General features: G+C 38.4%; 1 protein-coding gene across 1 annotated transcript in view; it reads left to right on the forward strand.

Annotated features, from left to right (window-relative positions):
* Positions 1-26,430, forward strand: part of ctdp1 (CTD (carboxy-terminal domain, RNA polymerase II, polypeptide A) phosphatase, subunit 1) — a 71,123-nt gene that overhangs the window by 1,733 nt on the left and 42,960 nt on the right. Inside the window, exons 2-11 of the mRNA XM_044335613.1 lie at positions 1,119-1,202; positions 2,107-2,200; positions 2,628-2,756; positions 2,977-3,127; positions 4,275-4,365; positions 4,785-4,951; positions 9,685-10,722; positions 14,929-15,070; positions 15,212-15,439; positions 17,308-17,461. Of these exons, the coding sequence (XP_044191548.1) occupies positions 1,119-1,202; positions 2,107-2,200; positions 2,628-2,756; positions 2,977-3,127; positions 4,275-4,365; positions 4,785-4,951; positions 9,685-10,722; positions 14,929-15,070; positions 15,212-15,439; positions 17,308-17,461 (2,278 nt within the window). The remainder of the gene's footprint in view (positions 1-1,118; positions 1,203-2,106; positions 2,201-2,627; positions 2,757-2,976; positions 3,128-4,274; positions 4,366-4,784; positions 4,952-9,684; positions 10,723-14,928; positions 15,071-15,211; positions 15,440-17,307; positions 17,462-26,430) is intronic.

Raw genomic sequence — 26,430 nt, forward strand, 5'->3', positions numbered from 1 at the left:
TCCAACAGTTCAACTTTTGAGGTGAAATATATTTGCATTTTCCCAGATTCTGGGATTTTTAATGAGGGAGAAGGATGATATGTCATTTTGAGAATTTTAGCAATAGAATCTAACTTTTTTTGGTGGATAAACCATAGCAGACACACATTATTCAAAATAGAGTGTTTTACAGAGACCTTATAACATGTCCGGAGGGGGTCTTTAAGGAAAACAGTTGAATTTGATTGTAGTAGTTGTAATGATCTAGCTGGAAACAAAGACCAAGTGTATGGAGAATGTAAGAATGTTGTAGAATATCTTTTATTTTGTCATTTTGACAAACAAGCAAACATGCCAAACAGTTTTACGCTTTTATTTTGAAGGCAAACCCACGTGCAGTGTTTTGTTTGGCTTGACAGCAGCTTTGTAGGTTGACAGGTAGGAGACTGGCCCAGCCTGATGTTTCCAGGAAATTGAAGAGTTCTGCCTGCATATTATGTCAAAATAACAGGAAATATATTTCACTGCAGCTCACTAGGACACATTTTTGGCTGCTTTTGGCTCGACACAGTGAAATAAATACATGTAACCTTAGCTGAAATAACAGGGGAGGCAGTTGGCAGCTTCAAAACCAGCTCGGTCGAATAATGCATCCACCCCTTAAGTTTGTATTCAACAAGTCTTTTAATACATGGACTTAAGTTACACAGCAGCCCTTTCCAACATAGCAATGTTTTCCAATGCTATAAAAAGGCTTGTTTACATCAGTAGTGGGAACTGTGGTGTCCTAATTACAAAGCAAAGCAACTGTGAATGTTATATCAGGTTACATGCTCGTTACTGTAATTGCAGACATAGTTAGTTGAGTGGATTTACAACTTTTTCAATTACCAGTTAATCCAAGCAAATCACAAACACATAGCTTTGAGGCTCACAGCTAGCCTGTGCGCTACAAGCTCTATGTTTATTATTTGTATCATTTAATAAACTGCATTTCTACACCGGCTGCACAAAAGCAAATGTGTCATTTAACATGTTTATTTAATGTGAATCTCACCAAAAGATGGGACTAACGCACTATTAATGGTTTTATGAAAAGTTGGAATCTGCACTAAATTGTCTTCTCTGTTTTTTTTCAGGGGCGTCATCGTCAGAATAGAAGAATGTAGCCATCCAATAGTGATGAAGGGTTTATGCGCTGAATGTGGCCAAGACCTGACTCAGTAAGGAAATGCAAACACTATCACTTGTTGACACTTTTTCAGGGCGGGGAATAAACTTTTTAAAAATGTGAACATCAACCAGCCACTGACAGATACATCATTATTTTGCTTTTTGAAATCTACCAGCCACTTTCATATTTACCAGCATTTGGCTGCTGCTTCCCATCCTGTTCATTCGAGAGATGATGTTTGACACTTTTAACTCTTTGACCTTTCACGGTGCACTGAGCTGCCAAAACATCCCTGCCAAAGAAATGTAAGAGTAAACATTACATGTTTCAACATCATTCAGCGAGGAAACAATTTACAACCCATAAATAATTTACTTTTAAGAGGATGTTACGCCCTATAGTTTCAAAACTGACTAATTATATCTGACTAAAGGTATTTATGGTGGGTTCTGTATTATTTAATACCATCAGATGGCACCAGAGATCATACAGAAAGAGCTGAATACAACTCAGGTTATAGATCAAGTGTTCAAACTCTAAACTCTTCCTGGTGTCAGTTTGATAAAGATGTCATATTTACAGCTGTCAGAATCCACACTACTCTACCTTTTTGCAGAGTTCAGTGACATGAAGCTACACAGTACAAATGTATTACAGTGAAATAGAAGTGTTGCTGCTCTCAGAGATGATTTGGATATCTGGTGTATTGATATATAATCCATGAGGATCTTAAGTAGGTTGGAACTAGCAATAATCAGCTAAATCTATTTGTAGCTGAAGTTTCTGTGAGTCTCTTTGCCTGTAGGCAGCTCACTGCAAACTTTTCCTCAGCTCAATCCAGTAACAGCTGTTAAACCCAACAAATCAAATTTGCATCTTTGTGAAAGCGGCTTTTCTTCTCAGTCACATATGCATGACTCCCACTCTTCTTTTTTTTTTTTTTCCCATCTCAGGCTGCAGAGCACAAATGGGAACCAGCAAACTCCCATCTCCACAGCAACAGTCTCCATGGTGCACAGTGTGCCTGAGTTGATGGTCAGCTCAGAGGTGAGTCATATGGTGGAGATACCTGCAAGTCCGGGCCAGTACGGTTAGCTTCACCTCATATTCGCACCCTGACAACAGCCTCTGTGTGTGTGTGTGTTACTCTTGGAAGCACAGTGCCCCCATCCTTTACATTATTTTTCCAAAATAATATACAGTATATTGAGAAAATGTTTAATTGCACAAGGGGTTTTTCATTTTAACACTCCCAGGACAACACATAGACACAAAGAATTGTCAACCACAAAGCTTAAAAGAATCAAAAGCTGCAAGTGTAAAACTGTATGTGGAATTCTGCTAATAAACATAAATAAGCTTAATAAATAATTATACAGGGAAAAAAAGCACAGAGGACATATAAAAACATAAAGTGGTGGTTATTGTGGTTGTTTTCTGATATTCAGTATATTATTCTCATTCACCCCAACAGCAAGCAGAGCAGCTGGGCAGAGAAGACCAGCAGAGACTGTACCGGAACAAAAAGCTGGTCCTGATGGTGGATCTGGACCAGACGCTCATCCACACCACCGAACAGCACTGCCAGCGTATGTCCAATAAGGTAATTTCATAAGGATCATTTCAGATATTATCAATAATCTTTGTTTTAGTACTCAGACCTTTTTACTGGTACTGTTTACACATGTCTGGGTTTAACATGGATTGATTCAGAATTGTTCTTCTAAGCTACAATGTTTAACTTTAAAGTTTTTTTTTTATTATTATTAAATCTGCATCTTCCCTGATTATATCATCGTTAACATTCCCGTTATTCCCTCCAGGGTATTTTCCACTTCCAGCTCGGGCGAGGAGAACCGATGCTCCACACACGACTACGCCCACATTGCAAGGAATTCTTGGAGAAAATCGCCAAACTCTATGAGTTACATGTCTTCACATTCGGGAGCCGCCTTTATGCACACACCATTGCCGGTAATTGACATCACATAACAGGCACTTATAAAGTTTCTACACAGATTGAATAATATCAAAAACAGCCAAAGTGTTTTTAGATTTTGATAGTTTAGGGAAAACATCTTTGGGTCTTCTTCTTGTACCACCTGTCTGTGTCCATAGGGGGGAAGTATCTGCTAATAATTACGTTCTAGCTGAGGTTGTGCTGGTTCACCGTTGTGCATCCAGTAATGTCTTAAATACCTTATTTGCAAGCAGCAGGGGTGCTTACATTTTCAGCCGCTTATTAAAACAGTTTATGTTTTGCAATATACAGTAAAATGACCTTTTATCTTATGGCTGTTACTTTTTAACTGGCAGGTAGAGCAGATAAGCTCACTGTCTCCAGCCTCATCTTACCAGCATTTGGCCGCTAGCTGACAATTAGTTTCATCCTAAGTGGAAAATATTTCAGCAGGTTTATGATTCAAGGTTGGATTATGTTAAAGTGCAGGTGGTGCGTTTAAAGACCGTCCTTTTCATATTCAGGCTATGATCTTTCATCTTACAATAGAGGCAGTCTGGTCCAGTACTCTTCTGCCTCCATATGATGAATGTTTAATGCGTTTTGAATTAGATTTTACTACTGGCTCTGATGCAGGGAGGTCGGCATGTTTTCACAGCAGCGCTTCAGCTACCGACAGCTTTTGTTATGGTTTGGTCCGGCTGTCTCGTTCAGCCGGGGTAGCTCTCTATCCAAACCTTCATCGAAGGCTGTGTATTTCTTGTCGAGAAAGCCTGAGAAGATGTTAAAGATGTTTTCAACCCTCGATTCTAAGAGAGGCTCACACTGAGAAGGTCGTAGACACGCCAGACAAAAGTTTTTTGTTTCTTTTTTAAATGGATAAAAACTCTTAGGCTTATGTTTATATTGTATGTCTTTAGAAATGATATACAAAAAAAGGGTTTTGGCAAAACAGCTTATTTTGTGTGCAGTGCAGTTACATTCCATACACTTTCTTCAATAGCTGTTTAATGCTTATCTTGTCCTTGAAGAGGAAATGACACAATCAGACTCAAGTTCACCTTGTAAAATGCAGCTACATTTTCATTCAAATATGCCTCTTTTTTTTCATCATTTCATCCTCATGTATTCTTCTATCTTCTTTTTTTTATTTTTTTTAAGGCTTTCTGGATCCTGAAAAGAAGCTTTTCTCTCATCGCATCCTTTCCAGAGATGAGTGTATCGATCCTTTCTCCAAGACGGGGAATCTTAGGTGGGAATCGCCGTCTGCTAAAGATGACAACTAAATCAATCGCTGGCAGTTTAGTCTGCAGTGACCCTGCGCCTGTCTGTTCTCTAGACTTTTACTCTGTTTTGGTGGATTTCATCATATGATTCATACTGTCTATTTCTAATTTCTAGTACAATCAGTTTTTATCTTCAGTGACTGTGTTGGTAGATGAGCAAAATTGATATCTACTATTCTTTCAGTGTCACTTTTGAATGGATGCCACTGACATCTCTCTCACAGAGAAAACATTTGGAATGGTGATGTAAGATCTCTCACTACAGCAGTAATACAGTCAGAGAGAGATGAATAGTGCCTTCACAAGTGTCTGTTTGAAAATGAAACTGTCTTGGTTTTGAACATCTGCAGTTTTGCTAGCGTCTTGTGCGTGATTTTCCCGACAGGAACCTTTTCCCTTGTGGGGATTCGATGGTCTGCATAATCGACGACCGAGAGGATGTGTGGAAGTTTGCACCTAACCTCATCACTGTGAAGAAATACATCTACTTCCAGGGCACAGGAGACATCAATGCTCCACCAGGATCACGGGAAGCTCAGATGGCCAAGAAAGGTACAGTGCCCACACATTTTTGATAACTGATGCATCCATAGAAAAAAAAAATCCTTATCATGACCAAGTAGTTGAACAGTTTATGTAACACAGAGGGACAAATGGACAACCAAGGATGTACTGTCCAAGGATTTGTTTCCAGTACCCTGCACTTTTGCCTGTAAGAGGCACTTATAGCTGAAGTTGACATGCAAGTTTTCTCAGACTGCTCTTGTAAGTTCATAGCTACTAATGCTGAATGTTATTCAGTCTGTTATATAAATGGAAATAAAAGAGGGAACCATACTATATGTGGCTGACTATCAATTTTGTCAATTCAACTAGGAGGACTAATTCTGTGCAGACAGTAGTAACAAAGTCTTGGGGAACACTCTTAGTTAAGCTCCACTTATTATTTGGTTGTATTTAATTTTTTGTGTGTTATGAGTGAACTGACCAGATCCAGTGGTGAGTAGTAGGTGTATTAATGCCAGCTGCCATTAATGACTGAATATTTCCAAAACATATATGGATGACATCATCTTTTGTATATTTTAACGTACAGGATATATAACAAGCAAATATTTAAAATGAAAGTATTTACATATAAAAAAAAAAACACAAGTTTTTTTATTGTGTTATTATGGCTTTACATTTATCTGTCCTTTCTGTCTGGTCTTTTGTCTTAAACAATGGCTTCTGAGAATTCTCAATGCCTGTTGGATGGCAGATGTGGATTAACTTTTAGTAACTGTACAGTATAAACGGACACCTGTAGCACAGGTGTTTGTTGCCGTTCTAATTTAATGTGCCAATATTGAACTTAAGGTAAAGGCAGAAACAGTGTGGCTTAACTAAATAGCTTGGAGCTGAGGTTATTTGTGTAACCAATAAAATGCAATAGATAAATAGCTTCCTCCACTTTGCATAAAGTACTTCGTAGATTCCGCGTCCTCCATTACAATCATGGAACCTACAGTTCATTAGAACGAGTATCATCCCTTACATGAATCAATGAATCTGTTTCATCAACAGCAAAATCAAAATCTTTCTTCACAAATTTCACTTGTACAAATTTAGGATTCCAAGCAAATTGTATTAAAGGTTATAAAATACCAGAGTGGAGTAGAGTTCGTTGCATTTAACATTCATTGGATTGCTTTGTGTTTTTGCATATGAAAGCTATTTTTAGTCCGATGATATATATTTTTAACATATTGTCCATCACTGATCTGCAATTTCTATATGTATAATTTGGCTTCTTTGTTGAAATCTAAAAAGGTCTTTAAAAGCTTTAAATTAGATTAATAAAGTTGATAGCAAGCCTGCAAATGGTTATCTTAGTGCTGAACCTAATAATATCTTTTTATTACCGTTCATTTACTCATTGGGAAAAGGCCTATACTTGTTAAACCTAATTCCCCTTATACTTTTCATAAATCATATGCCCTGCAAAGAGAAATGCAAAATAATCCTTGAACTTTGTCCTACTAACCCTTGTTCAAATACAAGTAGTTTAGCTTTATTACACTAGCTATCACCTACGGATAAGACTTGTTGTATATCAGGTTAATAATTACTTTAGTTTCCTCTGTCATATAATTTATTATTGACAATCACTCAGGGTGGGCCCAGACAATAAATACTCATAAACACTGCATTCATATTCATCCAGCATCCTGACACACATAATTAGCCTACACACCTCTATCCACAAACCCTATTATGAATGAAAAGCACCTGTCAATAGACAATGATAAAACTGCCTTAAAGAGTTCCAGCGCTTTCACCTATGTGCATCCCTCTGTGGTGAACTCAGGGAATCATTGATACAAAGACACAGTGTTACTCTCTTCATTATCATAGCAGAAAACAAGCTGCTTAGAACCAGCAAGTGTGTCTCCTTGGGGGATGTTGTAGGACCCCCCTTCATTTACACCCACTCTCAGGCTGCCACATAAATTAGCTGATAACTCCTGGTTGTACTGATCCCATGTTACACCAGCTGCCAGGCTCAGTAATGTGTCTTTATACAGTATAGCTGTTTAATTCAAAATAGAATAGAGTTAATTATTTGGGTAAAAAACAAGCTTCAATTTGCTCAAAGCAGATTTAGTCCAATGCAAATACAATCTCTAGTTATATGACTTTTGCAAGTCAAATACATGCTCTAGTAATCTCTCTCACATATATGACATACACACATTAAAATATAAGATTTTGCTGAATCAGCATTTCTCTTGGTGGTAGCTTTTTTTCAATTTTTATTTTTTAGTTATACTATTTACAGTTGCAATTGTATTTTTAAAACAAATACAGTATGACATAGACACTGGTTGATTTATTGTAGCATGTGGAGTTTTTAAATGAATAAAAAATATAAATAAGTGAAATAAGAATATTTTTTGGGTAGCGTCAAGCCAAAATAATTTTTTTGTGGTCTTACTAAGTTGGGAGGTGGAGCATCATTCAATAATCCATTAGTGTTAGTTAGGCACTTGACTCCAAAACTAGTATAACTTAAAGCTGCATTCACTGATTTTTCTTTTGGCCATTCTGGGACAGCACATCAACCTGTAAACACTGTTGACATACTGGTTAATCACCATGTGAGCAATAAGAGTGAAAACAGTACAGTTGTGGGGCGCAGAACCTGAAATAATGAGCTGAAAGGTGCTAAAACGCTACGTAGAGCTAAAAATTAACTGCAGTGTTGTGTAATAATTAATAATAAAACAATCCATCTCACATTACACGTAGCCATTTGATCCATTGTTGATATATCAATATTAATTAGCTTTAAGCTCACTTCCAGACATGTTTATATACTGTTTGTACCAATATACTATTGCCTACAGCGGGGGCATACTAGGCTTATGATCATGCAAATGCAGAAAGCAATGCAAGTCGAAAAAGCGCTCTTTGTTTTTGAGAATGTATAAGACCGTGTTGAAAAGTTTTGCTCAATTTACTCATTCATATTCTGAGGGCTGGTGTTCATTGGCCCGCGTCTGCTCTAGCGTGCTCTGCCTCAGAGCACGCTATTATTTAGCTGCCTTCCCCTGTCCATCCAGCGCTGTGGCTCCAAGTCACATGCTTCCTTGAACATACTTATTGTCACTGATGGAGATGTATGTTATTCAGAGTTTACATGACATTTTTCTATCTCAAAGATACCAGAATACTTTACTTCAAAGACCTTCATTCTTGTTTGTTAAGACTTGACTGTACCAGTAGTACCACTCCTATGTGAATTATTCTGTGATGTTGACAGGTTGTCATTTGACTTTTTTATTTCACGCACAGTCAGTCACTTTCTCTGAAGTGACTCGATGTACCCAAAGGACTCTCATTTGCCTCAAAGGATGATTGAATGCACCAAGAAGTGTTTGCCAACACAGGCAGCCAGGGCAGCTCTTCCTGAGCTAAAATCTGGGTTATCTTCCTGGTAGAATGTACTGGTGTGAAATGTTAGGAAGGTTATTACTAAGAGGTTCATAATCACAGGGTTACAGACTTTCCAGAATGCATTAATGCTAAGTACATGGTGAAACAGGCCATGACATCACTGCTAGTGGGGTGACATGGTGCCAAATATTGCATGTGTTATAAAGCAGACTCGCACACATCCTGATAGACTATTTAAAAGATCCTTTATTTTTGTTGAAACTTTCTGACTAGAAATTTGTCTCCACAGTATGTTTAATGTGCTGTTTTGTTTTGCATTATCACTGTGAGTCAAAGGTGGTGAAGATTAAGTTGGTAAGTATGGATACCCGAAACTGACAAAAGGTAGTGATAGGTTATGAGACTAGTCAAATATATAGCTGAGTGCATCAATTAATAATATTATTAGTTAAATAATTAAATACAGTGTAAAGAGAAATATAAAGCTTTACACTTTTCCTTTGACCTCCAAATTTAAATTTAAAAGCAATAGCTAATTAGTTAGTTAATGCTAATTAAAACACAAATTAAAAGTTCACAGACAAAATTCTTCTCATCTTCATTATTTTCATCTTCAAGTGTCTTCTATTTAGCAAGGCCACAATGGAATTAAGCCTCAGACTTTATTATTCTTAACATTTTTTAGATGTGTATGATTTAATATCTCCTTTCTCATGGTGTCAAATAACTTAACTAAAAACTTGTAAAACTTTGTAGCGTTAGCTAGCTAACTTTGTTAGCATTAGCCTGTCAACTGAAATGCTTGAGCCACTGTTACAAGACTTATACGGTACAGTACATTGTGTACATTGTGGGCATTAGCTGGTGTTGTTTTATAAAGAAAGTTAGCTCCAGCTAGGTAGCTAGCTGGAAAGGCTAATGCTCAAGGGTGTTTAGCCATTGCTGTTTTCAGGTAAGCTAGCTTGGACTGATCGCTGCCCTGGACAAACACACATGGACTCACCTATTTCATGACCATATAAGCATGATGAAAATTGGAAATGTGCTGAAAAAAATAGGACATGTTTGGAGGGGGTCAGGATTGCAATAGATAAATGACTAGACTTGTGGTAAGATAAAACATTTTCAGTATTTAACTAATAATATTATTAAAGAATTCCGTCTGTGTTGTCGAATAATTTTCGGGGAGAGATGTGGAAGCACTTCAATGTACAAGGTCATCTTTGAGAAATCTGATCTTTAAATTGCCCGATTGACACCAGATTCCTTTATGCTGTAGCTGTAACCTCACCTATTGAATCTGATGCCCTTGAATACTGTGTAATTGCCTTGTCTTGTTCCGGCAGGAGGCGCATCAAGTCGGCCAGCAGAGAGCACAGAAACAGTTGGGACACTTGGTGCTGATGAGCAAAATAATGGCCTCAGGAAAAAGGCAAAGGACATTTCTGGAAAGGAAGAGTCCACATCATCTCAGTCTTCTCAGGGAGTACCAACAAATGAACGGACACATCCCACAGGGGTTGTAGAGGACGAGGCACTCCGTAGTAAAGGGTCAGAGAATGAGGCAGAGTCTGAGGCAGGGTCAAGGGAAACTCAGGTGGGTGACAACAAAACAAAGGAAGATGATAGCAACAGGACACGAGAGGCACAGGACAGTGCAAACTCATCAGCACCGAGTCATGAGTCCAATAACCTGGACTTTGACCTTTCCAGTGACAGTGACAGTGACAATGACTCAATAATAGAGAAGCCCCCCTCATCCGAGAGTGATGGTGAAGGCAAATCTTGCCAGACAAAGAAACCTGGGCAGGAAGGAGTCACGCAAGAGCCCAGTGATGGGGATGGGACAAGGGAAGGGGACAGTAAAGGTCGGAGTGAAGGAGAAAACAGCTCTGACATAGCAGAACCTTCAGGAGTTCTTCTCCCAGACCCTGAGCTGGGAAATGGCTGCGCAGATAGGAGAGAGCCAGAAACAGAGTCACAGAATAGTGAACAGTCTGGGGTAACTATGGGGGAGGAGCTGCTGGACCAGAGTATGGAGGACGAGGAGGAAGAGGAAGCTGACAACGACCAAGATGATCACCTGATCTACCTGGAGGAAGTGCTCGAAAGGATCCACGGAGAGTACTACGCCCGCTACGAAGCCTACCTGAGGAAGGAAACCCCTGAAACACCGGACATCCGCAAGATTGTCCCAGAGCTGAAAAGCAAGACACTGGAGGGCACAATGATAGTTTTCAGTGGCCTGTACCCAACCAACTATCCAATGGAGAGGACTCGTGAGTACTACCATGCCAAGGCACTGGGGGCCAAGATTGGCAAGAATCTGGTTCTTAGCTCACAAGATCCCAGTTGGACAACGCATCTCATCGCAGCAAGAGCTGGTATGTAAAAATGTATGTATACTAATGACCAAGCATTGAGTGGAGCTAGTATTTATCGATGTACTTCTTATAGAAAAAGAGAAAATCTATCATATTTCTTAGCCATGCGAGCAACATGGCTCCAGGGATGGCAGTGTTTGTCAGTCAGTCCACTGCTTTAATCCACACTGAAATAAACATTGGATGTATTGCCATAAAACTTCCTACAGACATTCATGGTCCTCAGAGAATGAACCCTAATGACTTCGGTGACCCCCTACCTTTTCCTTGAGTATCACCAGATTTTTTTGTTGTTGTTGTTCTTTAGGGAAATGTCTCAACAAGTGTTGGATGGATTGCAATGAGATTTGGTACAGACATTCATGTCCCTCTTTGGATGAACTGTAATAACCTCAATGATCTCTTACATTTTCATCTAGCAGCATCATCAGGTCAAAATTCAATTCAAATTCAATTTCTCCAATACTTTGGTTTATGTCTCGCAAAAAACTAATGACATTCCCATCAGCCTCAGCTGTACATTCTGTTTAGTGCTAATTAACAAGTGATAGCATGCTAAACTAAGATGGTTAACATGGTAAATATTTTACCTACTAGCATGGTAGCATTGTCACTGTGAGCATGTTTTTATGCTGAAATTAGTATTTAGGTCAAAGCACAGCAGTCCCTAAGTACTGCCTTACAGAGCTGCTAGCGTGACTGTGGACTCTTAGTCTTGTTTCTTTATGTAGAAGCTAATTTTGACCTACAAGTCAAATTGGAAAAAAAAACTGTTCTTCCTAAATTATTCATGCTATTTTGCATAAATGATGAGTCCTTTCTAGAACCTGCATGATACTGGATTTTAGAGGACTGAAAGTGATATTGAGAATTATGTTTTCTGAGTATTTTCATTTTGCTGAATACAGTTTTGGTATATTTTGTTAGCAGTGTGCTGGAGCCATTTGTAATTGGTGCAAGTACTGGTTTGCTGCTGAGGCTAGAATTCAAGAAGCGTCATGCAAGGTTTGTTTAAATGTCGGGCTTGCTGATATATTGGCAGATCTGTGTGTCTGACCCTTGTCAAAACTGTCGGCTGTTATAGCGAGGAGAGATAACTGAGGTTGAATAACGTGTTAGCCCAAATAGTGTATCTCAGAGGTCAGCTATTCCAGTAAGTTGTGAGCCAGTGTTGTGATGGTTTTGAAGTGTTGGTTAACAAGTGACAATAAGGGTGTACAAGTGGTGCATGGGCAAAAATACTCACCCACTTTTGCAGTTCCATGGATACAAATACAACAGGCAGTGTTGGCCTTTGAAGCCAGAGAGGGATCATATTTTTGCTGGGCGGCTGCATGACAAACTAGTCGAGGATCTGGACCTCTGTGTGCATTACACTCTCCTGGTGGAGCTTCTTGCTGGCAGTTGAAAAAGAAACAGCTTACTTAAAAGACAAAGATGACAGCACAGTGGAATCTGGCATTCAAACACAACCTCAGTGGGATGATAATGTTGCATGTGTACATGTCTAAATAAGCAAACGTTCTTCCAAAATTCTGCTAAAACAACTGTATAAGGCAATGTCAGCTTGTTTTGAACTTCTGCAGACTACTGGCCAAAAATTTGATTGATGCAGGTTTCCACATGTACTCTTGAGACAGCTTCTTCTCTGTAATTAGACCTACTTGATTGACAGAAGCACAGTTCACTGCATCCTGACATTTTAGAACCATGTGAATACTGGAGGCTTTATTATTGGATTTTTGTATCTGTAAAACCTAAATTATACTAACCTACATTGCTTACATTAACTTGTGGTCTTCTCTTCTTTACTTTTGTGAACTGCCATTGCCATTTTACTGCCATTTACACTCTGAAAAAATGTGTATTACATCCTTGTGTATTTTCTGGTTGTTTACAAGATACAAAGAATACAACACTTCATCTATCTGACGATCATCTAAAGTGGATTCACGCTTGTATTGCAACCAATTCAGTTTATCCTCTGAAAACAAGCACAGGAAGTGGCACTGTTGCCTTGGGAGCCAGCCCCGTTGAGAGCAGCACTTGGCAATCACTCACCTTGTACATTAGAGGAAGAGAAAAATCAGTCAGAGAGGGAATTGGGGCAATATGAGCAGTAGGTCACTTAGTCTGGAAAGAACTGAAACTGCCTGTTGCATGTTCAGACAAGCACAGTCGACAGGTACTCATCTAGTCCATTTCACAATAATCCATATGTATCTATGTCGAATCCACATCACAGTCTGCAGTGTTCACTTGTCTGTGTCTGTGATTGTTTGATCCTGAGGAAGACTGGTGTCCAGTCAACATGCATTGGTCTAATCTTTATTTATGTAGCCATGATAACAGAAGTTGCATTTTCAATGCAGTCTTTTTAGCAGTAGCAGCCCAAGAGTCTTATTCTCACTTTTACCGTCTCATTATACTGTATTGACTAAATTTAAACAATGTGTTACTACTTTATCACATGAGTTACACATAAAACCCACCTCTTGCAACTCCACCTTGCCCTCTCCTCTCACTGACCTCTTCATGTCCTGAATGTGCCCCAATACACAGACACACATGAATAGACTAAATGAATTTTTTGCTCTTGTTTATATATTATTAGATTGTTTGGTAGAAAGGATATTCTTATTCTTATTCTCTTTTTTTTTTTTTTTTTTTTTTTTAGAATTTTTCCCTTACTGGTGCAATTTTATTAGCCATGACAGCGGTATGCCTCTGTGGATGGCAATGTTGGTCGGTTGGTGGGTTGCTTTACCATGTTGGTCCACACTGAAATATCTATTGAATGGATTGGTATTAAGTTTTGTACACATGCCTCTATAGTCTTCTGGTTAAGATGCATAATACCACAACCATAACTGCAATGTTTTCCTGGGTCTTTGTTGTTTGTCATGCCTCTCTGACTCTGTATACTGTGTCTATGGACTCTCAAACTTTTAAAGACAGAAATGCAGAAAGAAATCATCTCTAAAAAAAAAAAAGAACTGTACAAATATTCAGTACCCAGAGATGATTTCTACTGACTTTTCGTCTAGCACCACAGCAGGTTAAAGTTTTTACTCAGTGAAATAGCTCAACATCTAATGATCCAAACTTTTGCACCAACATTCATGGCTCCCAGACGAGACATCCTAATGACTTCAATATTCCCTTGACATTTCCTCTCGCGCCGCCATGAGCTTGAAATTAGTTTTTTGTTGTTTTTTTGTTTTTTTTCAATTTTGTGAAATTCCACTACAACTATGGGATGGATTGGCATGACATTTGGTACAGACGTTCATGTTCACCTCTGGATGAACATTAGTGATACCTTTAACATTTCATCAAGCCTTTGGTTTGTTACCAAATACCTGCAAAAGTATCTTGTGGATAGTGCTTATTAGCAATTGTTAGCATGCAATGCAGTGTTAACATGCAAAACTAAGATGGTGAACATGATAAACATTATGCCGGCTAGTCATCAGCATGTTCGCATTGTCAGCCTAAGTACAGCCTCACAGAGACCCTAGCATGGCTGTAGACTCTTGTTGCTTTGTACATGGTGAGCAAGCAGCATGGTTTAAAGTTGAACTGAATGTTTATTTTCTTTTAGCAGATTAAAATCATAATGGAAGAAAGAGATCAATTTATGATGACTTTTCTTTCTGCTGTCTAAGTTCATGAAAAATACTTAAAATACTATAATTAGAATCCCATTGATCCCAGCACAACACTGAACAGTCCTACAGCATACTGTACACCGACTAAACAAGGACATTTGCCCAAACAGTGAGAGTCAATATCTGAATTTGATTGTTAGCCATGCATGGCTAAAATAGCCTAGGGTTAATGAGCTTCTACACTCAAAGATTCAATTTGGTGTCTTTGTGTCAAACATCAATAAGTATTATTCAAGCAATAATACAACTCTCTGTGGACTTGCCCACACAAAACATGCCTTTTTGGATTCCTAAGAAAACTATTGAGTTGGCAGAAATGTGAAAGGACAGTGGCTCCAAAAGATAAATCTTGCTTGTTATCTTTGTAGTATTATTGACCAAGCAATTATTTTCTCTTTTCTCTTCCAAGACGGAAAGTCTGATTATCGATCTGAATTATTCAACAGAAGAAGAGTGTGTGTGTATTTGGTAATAGGCTTTGATTGTGAGGTCAAGACTTGTTCTCACTGTTTCCTCTATCATTCCTGTCAACCAGGCACTGAGAAGGTTCGTCAGGCACAAGGCTGCAAGCACCTCCATGTTGTCAACCCCGACTGGCTGTGGAGTTGTCTGGAGCGCTGGGAGAGGGTGGAGGAGCAGCTCTACCCACTGAAGGAGGACTACTCCAAAACACCACGGTAAAGGAAATGACTAATGAGACATAGGCTATATCACCAAGCCTAGAATGTGTTCCAATAACTTAGAAAATACTACAGATGACATATTAGCTGTATTACATAAGAATCCCCCATGAGATCTTTTTTGTTGTCTGTTTGAAGGAGCAACAGTCCAGCAGCTTTCCTTGACAACCAGGGCTCCTTGCAGAAACCTCTTTTCCACCCAGCTCCCATCCACAGACCTCCACCTCCAGCCCCCGAGGTTCGGACCTACGACCCCGTCACAGGGAAGCTGATCCGCAGGGGCCCTCCAGTGTCACGGCCACTACCCTACCTCCAGGCATCAGGGTCTTTGTTGCTCTCTGATCATAGAGAGCAGTCTTGTCTCAGGTACTGCAGCAATTACAGAATTTGACCTGTGTGGAATAATGATAAACTACTGATGCAATAATATAAAACGAGATATTAAAGTAGGATTTCAGTTATCGTAATACCATTATATATATCATGATAAATGATACTGGGAGCTACCATGATATATCATGATATATCATGGTAGCATTTTCTATACTTCACTTGGGATCCCTGACAGTAATAATGGAAGTCCCCTCACACAGCATTTCTCCAGCAAAACTGTAGCAGACATGTAAAAAGTGGGAGTTTTATTGATATTTCTCTGTTTAGTATTGACCACAGAATCACTCATAACAGATTTTAAATGTATGGATTTGTCCTCTTGGCTTCATTTTCATGAAGGGGGGGGGGGCTCTTTGTAGCTCCCAGTGGAACTTCCGAGCTTGTATTACACACTTCTACTTGCATGTTGTATCTTAAACAAACACACAAATCTTTTACAACTCCTGTGAAAATGCTCATACATCAGTGTAATTAAAAGGGAAAAAGTCTCATCTCACCTCTGTAAAATACTCATCTTAAAAAATGTTCTATCAACCAGTTATTTAAAAACTGTATGCTTCATTTTCCAAGTCCTCATTTAATTTCCACAGTTTGACAAGAATGATGTGGTGCTCAGTCACCTCTGTGATCCTCTTCTCCATTTGTCATTCATCTGTCAGTCACAAATGCTAATTAAGAGTGTGTTCTCTGTTTGTGTGTTTGTTTGTTATTGGGGTGCCAGTTATCATGAGAAAGCTGTGGCCTGATTGTTTCCTCACATTACTCACATAAGAATACAAAACACTAACTTTTTATTGGACCATCATGGTGGTTCATAATGTTTAGAACTGAATATCTCTATGATATTACACTGTAATTAATAATCACAAGCATAAAATTGGCCCAGATAATTAATGGATTAGAGGCACTGTAGAGTTTTCAGGAGGTTGCATAAACTTGGATTTAATCATCAAAGAAGATCTGTTCAATTAAGCACTGCCAAAAGGAAGTACAGAAACTTCCTCTTCCCATTTGCATAAGATTTAAATCTAATGAGTTCTTGTTACAGAGAAAAGGCCTTTCTCTTTATTGGTCTGCAGCCTTAACCTTCATCCTTTACTTCTGCAATTTGTCTTTGTTGTGAAAAATTTGCTGATTGTGTGCAGTGTTTGCAAATCAATGCAGTTTCCTGGCAATTCCTGTGAAGATTACTCTAACACAAAAATACATTTAAAAGTAAAAGAAGCAAACACAACACATCTGAGTAAATTATTTTGTTTTCAGATACCAGTGATAAATGTATAGCATGTAAATATGTAATGTATAATAGACCCTATACAGCTGATAATTAGACCATGTACATATTCTGACACATTTTGATGTGATTTAAACAAAAATTACAGTGACAATAATGGATACTTAAATATCCCATCCAGACATGTTTTAGTACATATTAAAACACTCTGTTTGGAATATTAATGTGTCTGATGTGGTTCTTCCACAAAAAAAGTTCAGTTACCAGTTAAAAATTCTGAACATTTCTACATCTACTACCTCATCTCAAAATCCAGAATTTATAATTATGCAGATATTTTTATTTTAAACTCAAACTCAGCACATATGTCATTCTGCACAGTGAAGCTTAAACATCACAGTGAGATAAGAAGAAAAAGACATTTTTGAGTGGATGGGGACTATTTAAGATAATGATAATATAGATTGACAGAGTAAATTTCACTACCCAAGTCACAACAAAAATATTCATCTCTCTATGGACATATAGTACCAGTCAAAAGCTCGGACACACCTTCCCATTCGCTTGTATTTTGTCAACTAGCTCTAGCTTTGTTATTGTGCCTCAGGGGAAGTCCAAAGAGTCAGCAAGATGAGGCGGCAGGGTCCAGTCAAGACGACGAGCAGCCGGGGCCGTCTCGTCGGAAACGACAGCCGAGCATGTCAGAAACTATGCCTCTGTACACACTTTGCAAGGAGGATCTAGAGAGCATGGACAAAGAGGTAAGACTGGAGGGAACACTGTTGCCGTCTCAAGTTTTAATTTGCCCTCAGAGTTGTTTAATTGTATCGGTTAGTCATTCTGTAACATACAGAAGTCTTTCTTGCTTATTTGCCTGCTTTGTTTGCCCACAATCATAGATATCCCTCCCAAAATTGAAGTGTTACCCTTTATGTAGTCCAACAAATATGGAAAAATGTTATTCTTATGTTTATTCTTTTGACTGTGTAGTCAAAAGAATTTAGGCATTTGTTGATGTAATAGTGTAGGCAGAAATTAGGTATCCTTGGTTTAATGCAGTGGATCTACCTGATAAAGGGGAAAAGAGCAGAATAATGTATGTGTAACTCATATATGAGTGAGATTGTATATTGCGATTTAATGTCATTTATCATTCAGCACTAATGGGTAGTTTTTTTGGCAAATGTTAGTGGTTGACAGGCACACATTGTAATCTATGAACTACTACTGTTACATCTATTAATGTTGCATCTCTCACATTTTTGCCAGGCATCCATTCTGATATTCGAATCTTTACGTATGCTATCATGTCGGTCTACTTCCTGCATTTGATATTTTTTGCCGTCCTCGCTAGGCAGGTGAAGTGATTACCAGTGTCTGAGAGCTCTGCACCGCCTGCTTGGATAATACTCTTTAATGGAGTCTGAATTGTGCTAATGCTTCAGAGGAGGGAAATGTGCAAAGCAGATCCTTGAGATATGTCAAGAGCCTCTCTGCAGGTGATTATTCTGAAGAAAGAGCTTTGTGGCTTGTTCACATGTGACATGACATGTGACATGACGTGACAAACGATGTTTAAAGTGAAGTCACATGTTGGCTAGTGTTTTGTTTTTTTTCTTGTTTTTTCGAATAATGGGTTTATCTTATTGGAAAGCTGCATCAGTTACCTCACAAATACATTATATTTATGTTTTTATTTTATTTTCCCTTTAAAATTAGCTGCAAAGGTTAAAGGATATGTTCATTGTTTTTCATGTCTGTCTTAAAACAATAGTAAGGTGCCCATATGAACATTAAAACAGGTCTTGCTTGCTGACAAAATTCACAACCCTCCTCCTGTGCAAAAATGTATGCAGTAGTTTATCTGAAGCCAATACAGGGCCATTTGACTGTTTTAGCATCCTTCCACTGTTTTGGAAGCTGGTGAACATTGTAGAGCATTTAGTATTGAGCCGGATATTTTTTCTTAGTAGAGAGCCAGTGTTGGAGTAAGATTCATTAGATGACCAGAAACACAACTCCAAATGAATTGGTGTTTTGTGTCTGCTGTGTATATAGCAATAGCCATATCAAGTTTATAATGTGATTCATATTGCTTTAACACATCATTGCACAGTGTATTATAGGGATGGCAGGATATACAGAATAGTTCTGGTTTAATTTGAGTAATTGTGAATATTATATGCTTGATGTTGTGTCAAAAGGATATTTGTCAGGGAATAAACCAGTAAAGCCATTGTGCCACCACAATGACAAGCTGTTTGTATTCTAATACAGATGGAATGATTATGTTGTTTGTTGGTGGTAAAAATAAATTCATAATACAGCAATGCATACTCAGCTTTTTAAAACATAAGTACCGGTAATTGAATTGCTGTTTGTGAACTTGAGTCATATATATTATTTGTGTACCAGGTGGTTCAGGATGAAGAGGTTAACTGCAGAGAGCACTAATGCTTATTGACAATCGGTGGCTCTAATGGGCTATAAACTGTAAATTGTAGGAATGTGCCAATGAAAACTGCAAGACGATGTAAATGATGCAAGTTTAAAATCATTCACAATGGTCCATGGTGCAAAATGCATTCTTATTCAGGGTATATATTTTTGCGTAAGAAACACTGAATATACTGAACCTTTTTGTTAATGAAAAGGCCACTTAATGACAAATTGGGTTTGTGTGTTTCTGTCCTTTATCCCTCAGATCTACCACAGGTTATAGATCCTGCAAGGACATGAGACTTTGTTAAGCTAAATTTAATTGAATGATTTGGATGTCAGTGTGATTGGCCATGCTTTAAATGATGAGCTGACTCCTGTTACTGGGATGCAAAACCGTCTGCCCAGTTATTAACTCAATTGAATTCTGCAGTTAAGTAACTCTGTAGCTGCAGGCAACAGATCAGTCTGAGAACTGCTGTGCTATGCCTTTCTAGAAACAGACTTTCCTCTCCCTTTTTCTTCTATACTTCAGTGTTCAAAGAAGATGCAGGGGTGCAAATTCCTGACCTAGGGTACTCCCAAGCCAAAGACTATTTAACATTGCTGTTTTCATTTTATCCATATTTCCAAGGTTTCAAGGGGCTATATGATAAAATCTCTTTTTGGTAGAGGTAAAATCTTTTGATTTGCAAACATGTTAACTTTTAAAATGGAGAATATTTGTCTAATTCCGAGGCTTTGACATATTTGGGTGGAGAGGAGCAATACTGTCAGCCACCGTGTCTTTTTTGGTTGTGCCACTGGAGGGCGCCAAATTTAGAAATAAGAAAATATATATATTATAATATCATTAAAAAAAATAATGGTAATTGAGCTAAGCCTTGCCCTACTTATAAGTGTGGCTATGCCTTCCTACAAACTCTTTGTATATGGGGTACATCGCTCACTACAGATGCACACTACACTGCTTCAGCATATGGAGAGGTTCTACAGGCCTGCCATGCATAGTTACGGTTGTTAAGCTGTGGTTGGACGATTACTGCCCAAGGGAAGGATTTAGAGCACGGTCAACTGCTGACTTTAAGAATTCTTTTTTTTTTTTTTTAATAGAATTTGATGAAAAACATGTATTACTTCCTGATGAATGACAAGAGTTTCATGGTATCATGGTTCATGTTCTTAATGGTTAGGATGAAATAGTCACCCAAAATGTGATTGTTCCTGGTACAGCTCAGTTTGCTTATATATACTGCAGCTATGGCAAAAGCAGGACATACTGTCAAAGGTCTGTGTTTGTGCCTATTAGACATCATGATGACTGCAGCAGGAAGCATAGTGGAAATTGTGTTTCTATTATTAATCTGGAAATGGTACATTATGTCAGCGGTTGGGTCAGGCCTTTTGTATTATTGTGTGTGAGCCAGGGTGGTTAGACTGAGAGGTTTTCTCTGTCCCGTCTCTTAGATAATATAGGCTATTTAAAAGGAGACTATGTGGCATTTGAAAAGGAGGGTTCTTCATGATCATTTGAATGAATGTAAATGTTATCTATATGTTGTGAAGTTTGGAAATGGACTGCTTTGATTCATTGTCAACCACATGGATACATTTAATGTGAGTTTTAATGTATCTCTCATGGATTTGTTCCCATTTATATGTGGTTTTTCATGTTAAAAATATGTCTGATCTGCTAACTTTATAAGGGTAGCTTCTTATGAAGATTTGGCCATGGGTGCCAAGTCCTAGACAAATTGAGAAATGATGCACTAATGTGGTAATTATCCATCTTCTGTGAACTCCTACAGAGAAAGAAATCTATCATAGATTTCATGGACTCTGAGCATGTGAACTACTGTAGAAATACATGCATTTTCATTTCATTTATCTTTGAAACACAAAGACCTACCCTTTTTACTATCGAAATACTGTGTGCGTGTGTGCACTGTGCCTATATTAATCAATACCATTGTATATTAAACCATGTTGCATGGACTTAACATTAATTTGAATTCTTAATTGAAGGCTACCTCTTGCTAATGTAGCACTATCATAGTTGAAGATGGAGTTGGTTAATGAGGTGTTCAGTGCTCACATTGGACATTGTTGCCAAAACACCAGCCGCACTTAATGTGTAAATGTGACATTTAGAATGCTTGAATATAAAGCTCAGTGAAGTTCATTGTTGAGTGGAGATGACCTCTCCGGTTTTGTCTCATCTGGTCGTTTTAGTTATATTGTAATGCAGTGACTCCTCTATTGGTTTGGGCAAAGCTTATTTCTTTCATGTTGGAGGCCCAAAAATACTTTCAATGTTGTAATATATTCAAAATGAAAATGAGTTCTGCACAGGTCTAAAACTGAAACCTAAACTTGGCCTGTGTTTTCAAGGCCCAACCCGAATGAACCTGACTGGTATTGACACATTTTAGATCAGACCTATACTTTATTTAATCTGGTATTGACTATTAGCTTACCAGGTAATGTAACACATTGACTATGCTTTGTTCCATGCTTTCCATCTTCTCAAGGGGCATTGCATCTCTATTGGAAACATGTGACATGCATGAGTGCGGACAATAAATTGCCACAATCAAAGAGAGAAACAGAGATATTTCTTGAGAAATTTACACCAGACCTGACCCAAGTCCAAAGCTTAACACAACAACTCTTATACTGGTAGTTCAGTAACGTATCATATTAAACCCATGAATTGAAGTTACGAAAAAATAATGTGAAGTCTCTAATTTGTGTATGGTGTCATTATACTGACATATTATAAATACATGATGAGTTGTCCTTAAAGTCTTCCAATAAACACCAGACATAACTTTTCTTGTTTATGAAGCTTTACAACTAAAAAACTGCAATGAAAACACAAAATATAAACAGATATCAGAGAGAAACTAATACACATTACACAAACACCCCATGCAAAGCCATAACTGCTAGAGACAAAAAAGTCTGAGTCACATGGCAAAAAAAGCTAACCACTAGCTTACAGCAATTTTGTCTAACAATTAACTCAATTTGATACCCAGTTAGCTGCAGAACATAAATACATTGCTGTATTTAGGTTCTGCAGCTAACTGCTATCAAATTCAGTTATGTTCAAGGCATCTAAAATAAAATTTAATTAAATAAAACACTCATGGCAATATAGTGTCCAAGACAACAACACAAAAGGATAAATTACCGCTACAGATGGACCTGGAGGGGACAGTGTAGAACACAAAATCAAACATGAAACACAGTTTTAGAAACGCTCAGGGTAGAACAGTGAATAAACAATTTTAAAAGTGCATGCATGATATTAAAATTTTGGTCTCACTGGCCTGCTTGATTATGTCAATGTTGTCTAACTTAATTACTTAAGTCAATTATATATTCACGCTCACATTACACCGCACTACACCAAAAACAACAAGGTGTAATTACTTCATAACTTGCCACAAAGGGTTGTGGTGATAGTACCCTTTCACAGTGGCAGCCCCCTACATGTTAAATTTATGCACATGCATATTTCCAGTGTGATGATGAATAAAGATGAGTGAGCAAAGCTTTTTAGGGACTGGTTACGGGGCAAGGTTTGTCTAAAATAAAACATGGTTCATAAATGTATGAATTCAGATGCTAACCACCACTAAGACTAAGAAATTACTGTCAAGACATCATAATTTAGAAGCAGGACTGTTTGCTTCTTGCAGGCATGGCTTAATCATTGTCAAACATATTTTGTTCTGTAGAAAAGTACAGAAATTGACTTGAGGGAAGGGTCCTTTGTAGATACACTGTATTTCAAATGTCATCCTCCTTGGACTGCCTTAGCTAAAGGGCAGTCTGTGACATTCTTAAACACTCTGGATCTTCAGGCCAAAGGGAAAGAACCAGTCTTAATTGGCTGGAGCAAGGTACACATCTGAGTCAGGTAGACAGCCTCACATTTAAATGTCACCAATGGTTACATGGTGGTATGTGTCAGTTGATGTAGAGCAACATGTGTAGTTACCCAGCAAGGAATCACAGCAGTGTACCAACTGGGTGACCTTTCATTGAAATTGTTGTTCCCTTGTTGGTTGTGTGATAGACTCACAAGTCAGTCTCTAAAGGCTTTGCTCAACTAGAGACTGAGGGCAATCTCTTGGCTTTTATTGTTAAAACTGGGTGGAAACAATTAGAGTTTAAAAAAAACCCTGCATTGCAGAACCAATCCAAAGTTTCATATTTGGGCGATGACATGCAGTTCATCACGGAGGAGAATGGGGGGAGAGCTGCATTTCCGGTAAGGCGTATCCTTGAGAAAATGTAAGCGGCATAAGTTTGTTAGGGGCTGCACTTGCAACTACCTTGCATTTAGAAACCCCCAGATGATTGGTAGGCGGGGAGATGTCCATTTGTCTGGTATTGCAAGACTAGTTGTGTGATGACAGGCTGACTGGATTCACAGTAACAGTAACATCATAATGGGCCATATCAATCACTAGTCATTTTAATAAATGCCTTATTTATAATATTGTATTAGTCACCGAAAGTTGCCCTTTGGAGTAGTCTTGCCTAATCCTCCACAGACGAATCAAATTCTGTGTTGTGGAATCAACGTTATTCTGTCATTTTGTGGTGCCTTTGCAGCTAAAGCTAAAGTTACTGTAACTTAGTCAATTGCATTTTACAACAGCTTTACATTTATTTACACTTATTCCATTTATGTTGTTGAATCAAGAATGTCATCCATTCAGCACTGCTAGCTAGTGTTCTCTATTTAGTTTTAGCAAACAGAACAGTAGCCTACTTTACTTACTGGACAATATGGCATGCAATAAGTCAGACAGACATTTAATAATTATCCATTCCCACAATCTACATAACATTAACCAACTGTTTTAGTTGCCTATTCAAAACCATGCCGTAGCTATACAGAATTTGAAATGCACAAGTAACCTGACCACTGTGGCACATCTTCAGGGAGATGTTGAGATTCAACCAATTTACTAAAAATGGCTGATGGCTCCAGAATGTGGTGATGATAGCCAGATGGATTAGCAATAATAGCAACTCTTGCACAGTACAGGTAGTAATTTGAAGAAATTTTAATATCAGAAGTGTGTGATGGAACTCTAAGGACACCATGTTTCCTTATAAAAGTGAACCACATAAGATTGTCAGCTCTTTCCAGTCATATAAATATTTCATCCACATCTATGATAAGTTTCCTTCAATACTTAAAAGATAACCTTGTCTTGTGGGTCTGTTGCATTATGAGTGATCCTCCCTTTGAAGTTGTTGAACATGAGCAGAAAAATATTCTTTTAGCAAACATTATGTCGTCATTATGTTAACTGCCCGAATAAGAGAAACTAAACAACAAATATCTCTAATAATACTTATTGAGTCAGCTGTGATTGTGCAACGTTCTATGAGAGTAAAGGCTATAATGTCAGTGACAGACAGGAAAACAATGACGATTATAACATTAAATGATTTCACATCCATGCCTTATCTTGTAATGTTAGCACATCAATTACTACAAAACATAAACCCTGTACAACTGGCATTATTTGTCTGATTATGTGTTTACAACATACGTCAGGACAAGGCATTTAACCATACAATTGTGAACGGAGAACAGCAGCTTTCTGTAAGCACCACTCCAATCCTGCAGTGTTCAATCTCATCACGATGAGAAATATGGGCAAGAGGCTCAACCTGTAGTGCAAGGAGTTCAGACAGGTTATCCACACTGCGTTCTGATGAAGGGAATAATTGAGTGGTTATGAATTTTCTTGGCTCTCTTTTACTTGAGTCTGCAGTCGCTGCCTGTACAGCATCAAGTCAGTACACTGTGTTTTAATATAATCTGTCAGTCTCTTTAAATATATAAATAACTGAAATTTCAATTGTTCACGCTTTCAGTTAAAAATAGGGTATTTTAACTTGATGTATTGCAGCATTAAAACTAAAGTCCATTAATTTATAGGGTTTAATGTGAATGTAGAATTGGCAGGATTTGATATCCTGCTGGAATGACCATTTTAACCACCTTTACCTTGTAAGACACTGGGGTTGACACCAGTCAAATGTTCTGGCACATTGAGTGAAATTCAAATGAAATCCTGATAAGTTTTTCCTCCATGAGTGAATGAATAGTGAGGGATTATTATACAGAGTCAGGTGAAGATTTAGGCATAGGTCAGAGTTTGTGTGACATGTGTGACGCCATGGGAGCCTTTAGAGACATAGCTCATTAAGCCTGGGATCATAGGAGGCCTAGCATAGTCATCAGTCACAGTGATCCCAGCTCTGCAGGTATTGATCTCTCACATCCTTGGTGAGATATAATCCTTGGGAGGTACTGGGGAAAACAAGCTTCTGCATGAGTCTGCAGTATATTGAAGCTTATTAGAGAATGTTTTCTCATATTATTAAGACATATATAGCAAGGCAGACCACTAATGTTCTGTCTATACATTTGTTTGCAAACAAGACTAAAGCTGTATTCAGACCAAATCAGGCGGTGCGGTGAAAAAAACACCAGTCTTCCCATTCATTTGAAGGGGGTAGTGCATTCAGGCTGTGGGGGTTTTGGCCACAGCAGCGCCGTACTGGCCTGCGGCAAGAAAGTTGATCCAGAGTCAACTTTTGGAGAAACGCAACCCGACGTCACTGCAACTGAAGGCTGCGGTGGCCAGTCACAGTCAGCGAACAGACAGATCAGAGCTGGACAACCCTGCCATAAGGGAGTAAGAAGACATTACTAGGAGGAGGGGAGGACATTTCTCTTTGTTTGATAATGTTAAAAGTGAAGTTATGCTTTGTTGTTGGCTTCCGGACTCATTTTTAAAAAAGATGAGAGAGAGAGAGCTGAGAGCACCAGCAAGCGAGAGAGAGCAGCTGTAGTCGAGCAAGCTAGAGAGTGAATGAAGAGAGGGAGCAGTGGTAGCAAGAAAGCCGGTGAATCAGATCAATAGAACGTTATTTTCTGATTGTTTCACAGCACAGTTCTAAAGCCTACACACCTCTGCTCAACCCTCTGGCAGTAGACCGCACCGCCTGATTTGGTCTGAATACGGCCTAAGGGGCTACAGCCATGCTAGCGGCTCTGTGGGCATGCTAAGATGTTAACAATGATAATGCTAGCATGTTGATGTACAGCAGGTATGATGTTTACCACATTAAACATGTTTGTTTAAACATAAAGATACATAACATAAAGAACTACAAAGTCAACTTCATAGTAGCACTAGAGGAAAAGTCTGAGGATCACACATACTTAAGAATCATCTGAGGACCTTGA

The sequence above is a fragment of the Thunnus albacares genome, chromosome 19 (genome assembly GCF_914725855.1).
Source record: "Thunnus albacares chromosome 19, fThuAlb1.1, whole genome shotgun sequence".
NCBI classification, from domain to species: Eukaryota; Metazoa; Chordata; class Actinopteri; order Scombriformes; family Scombridae; genus Thunnus; species Thunnus albacares.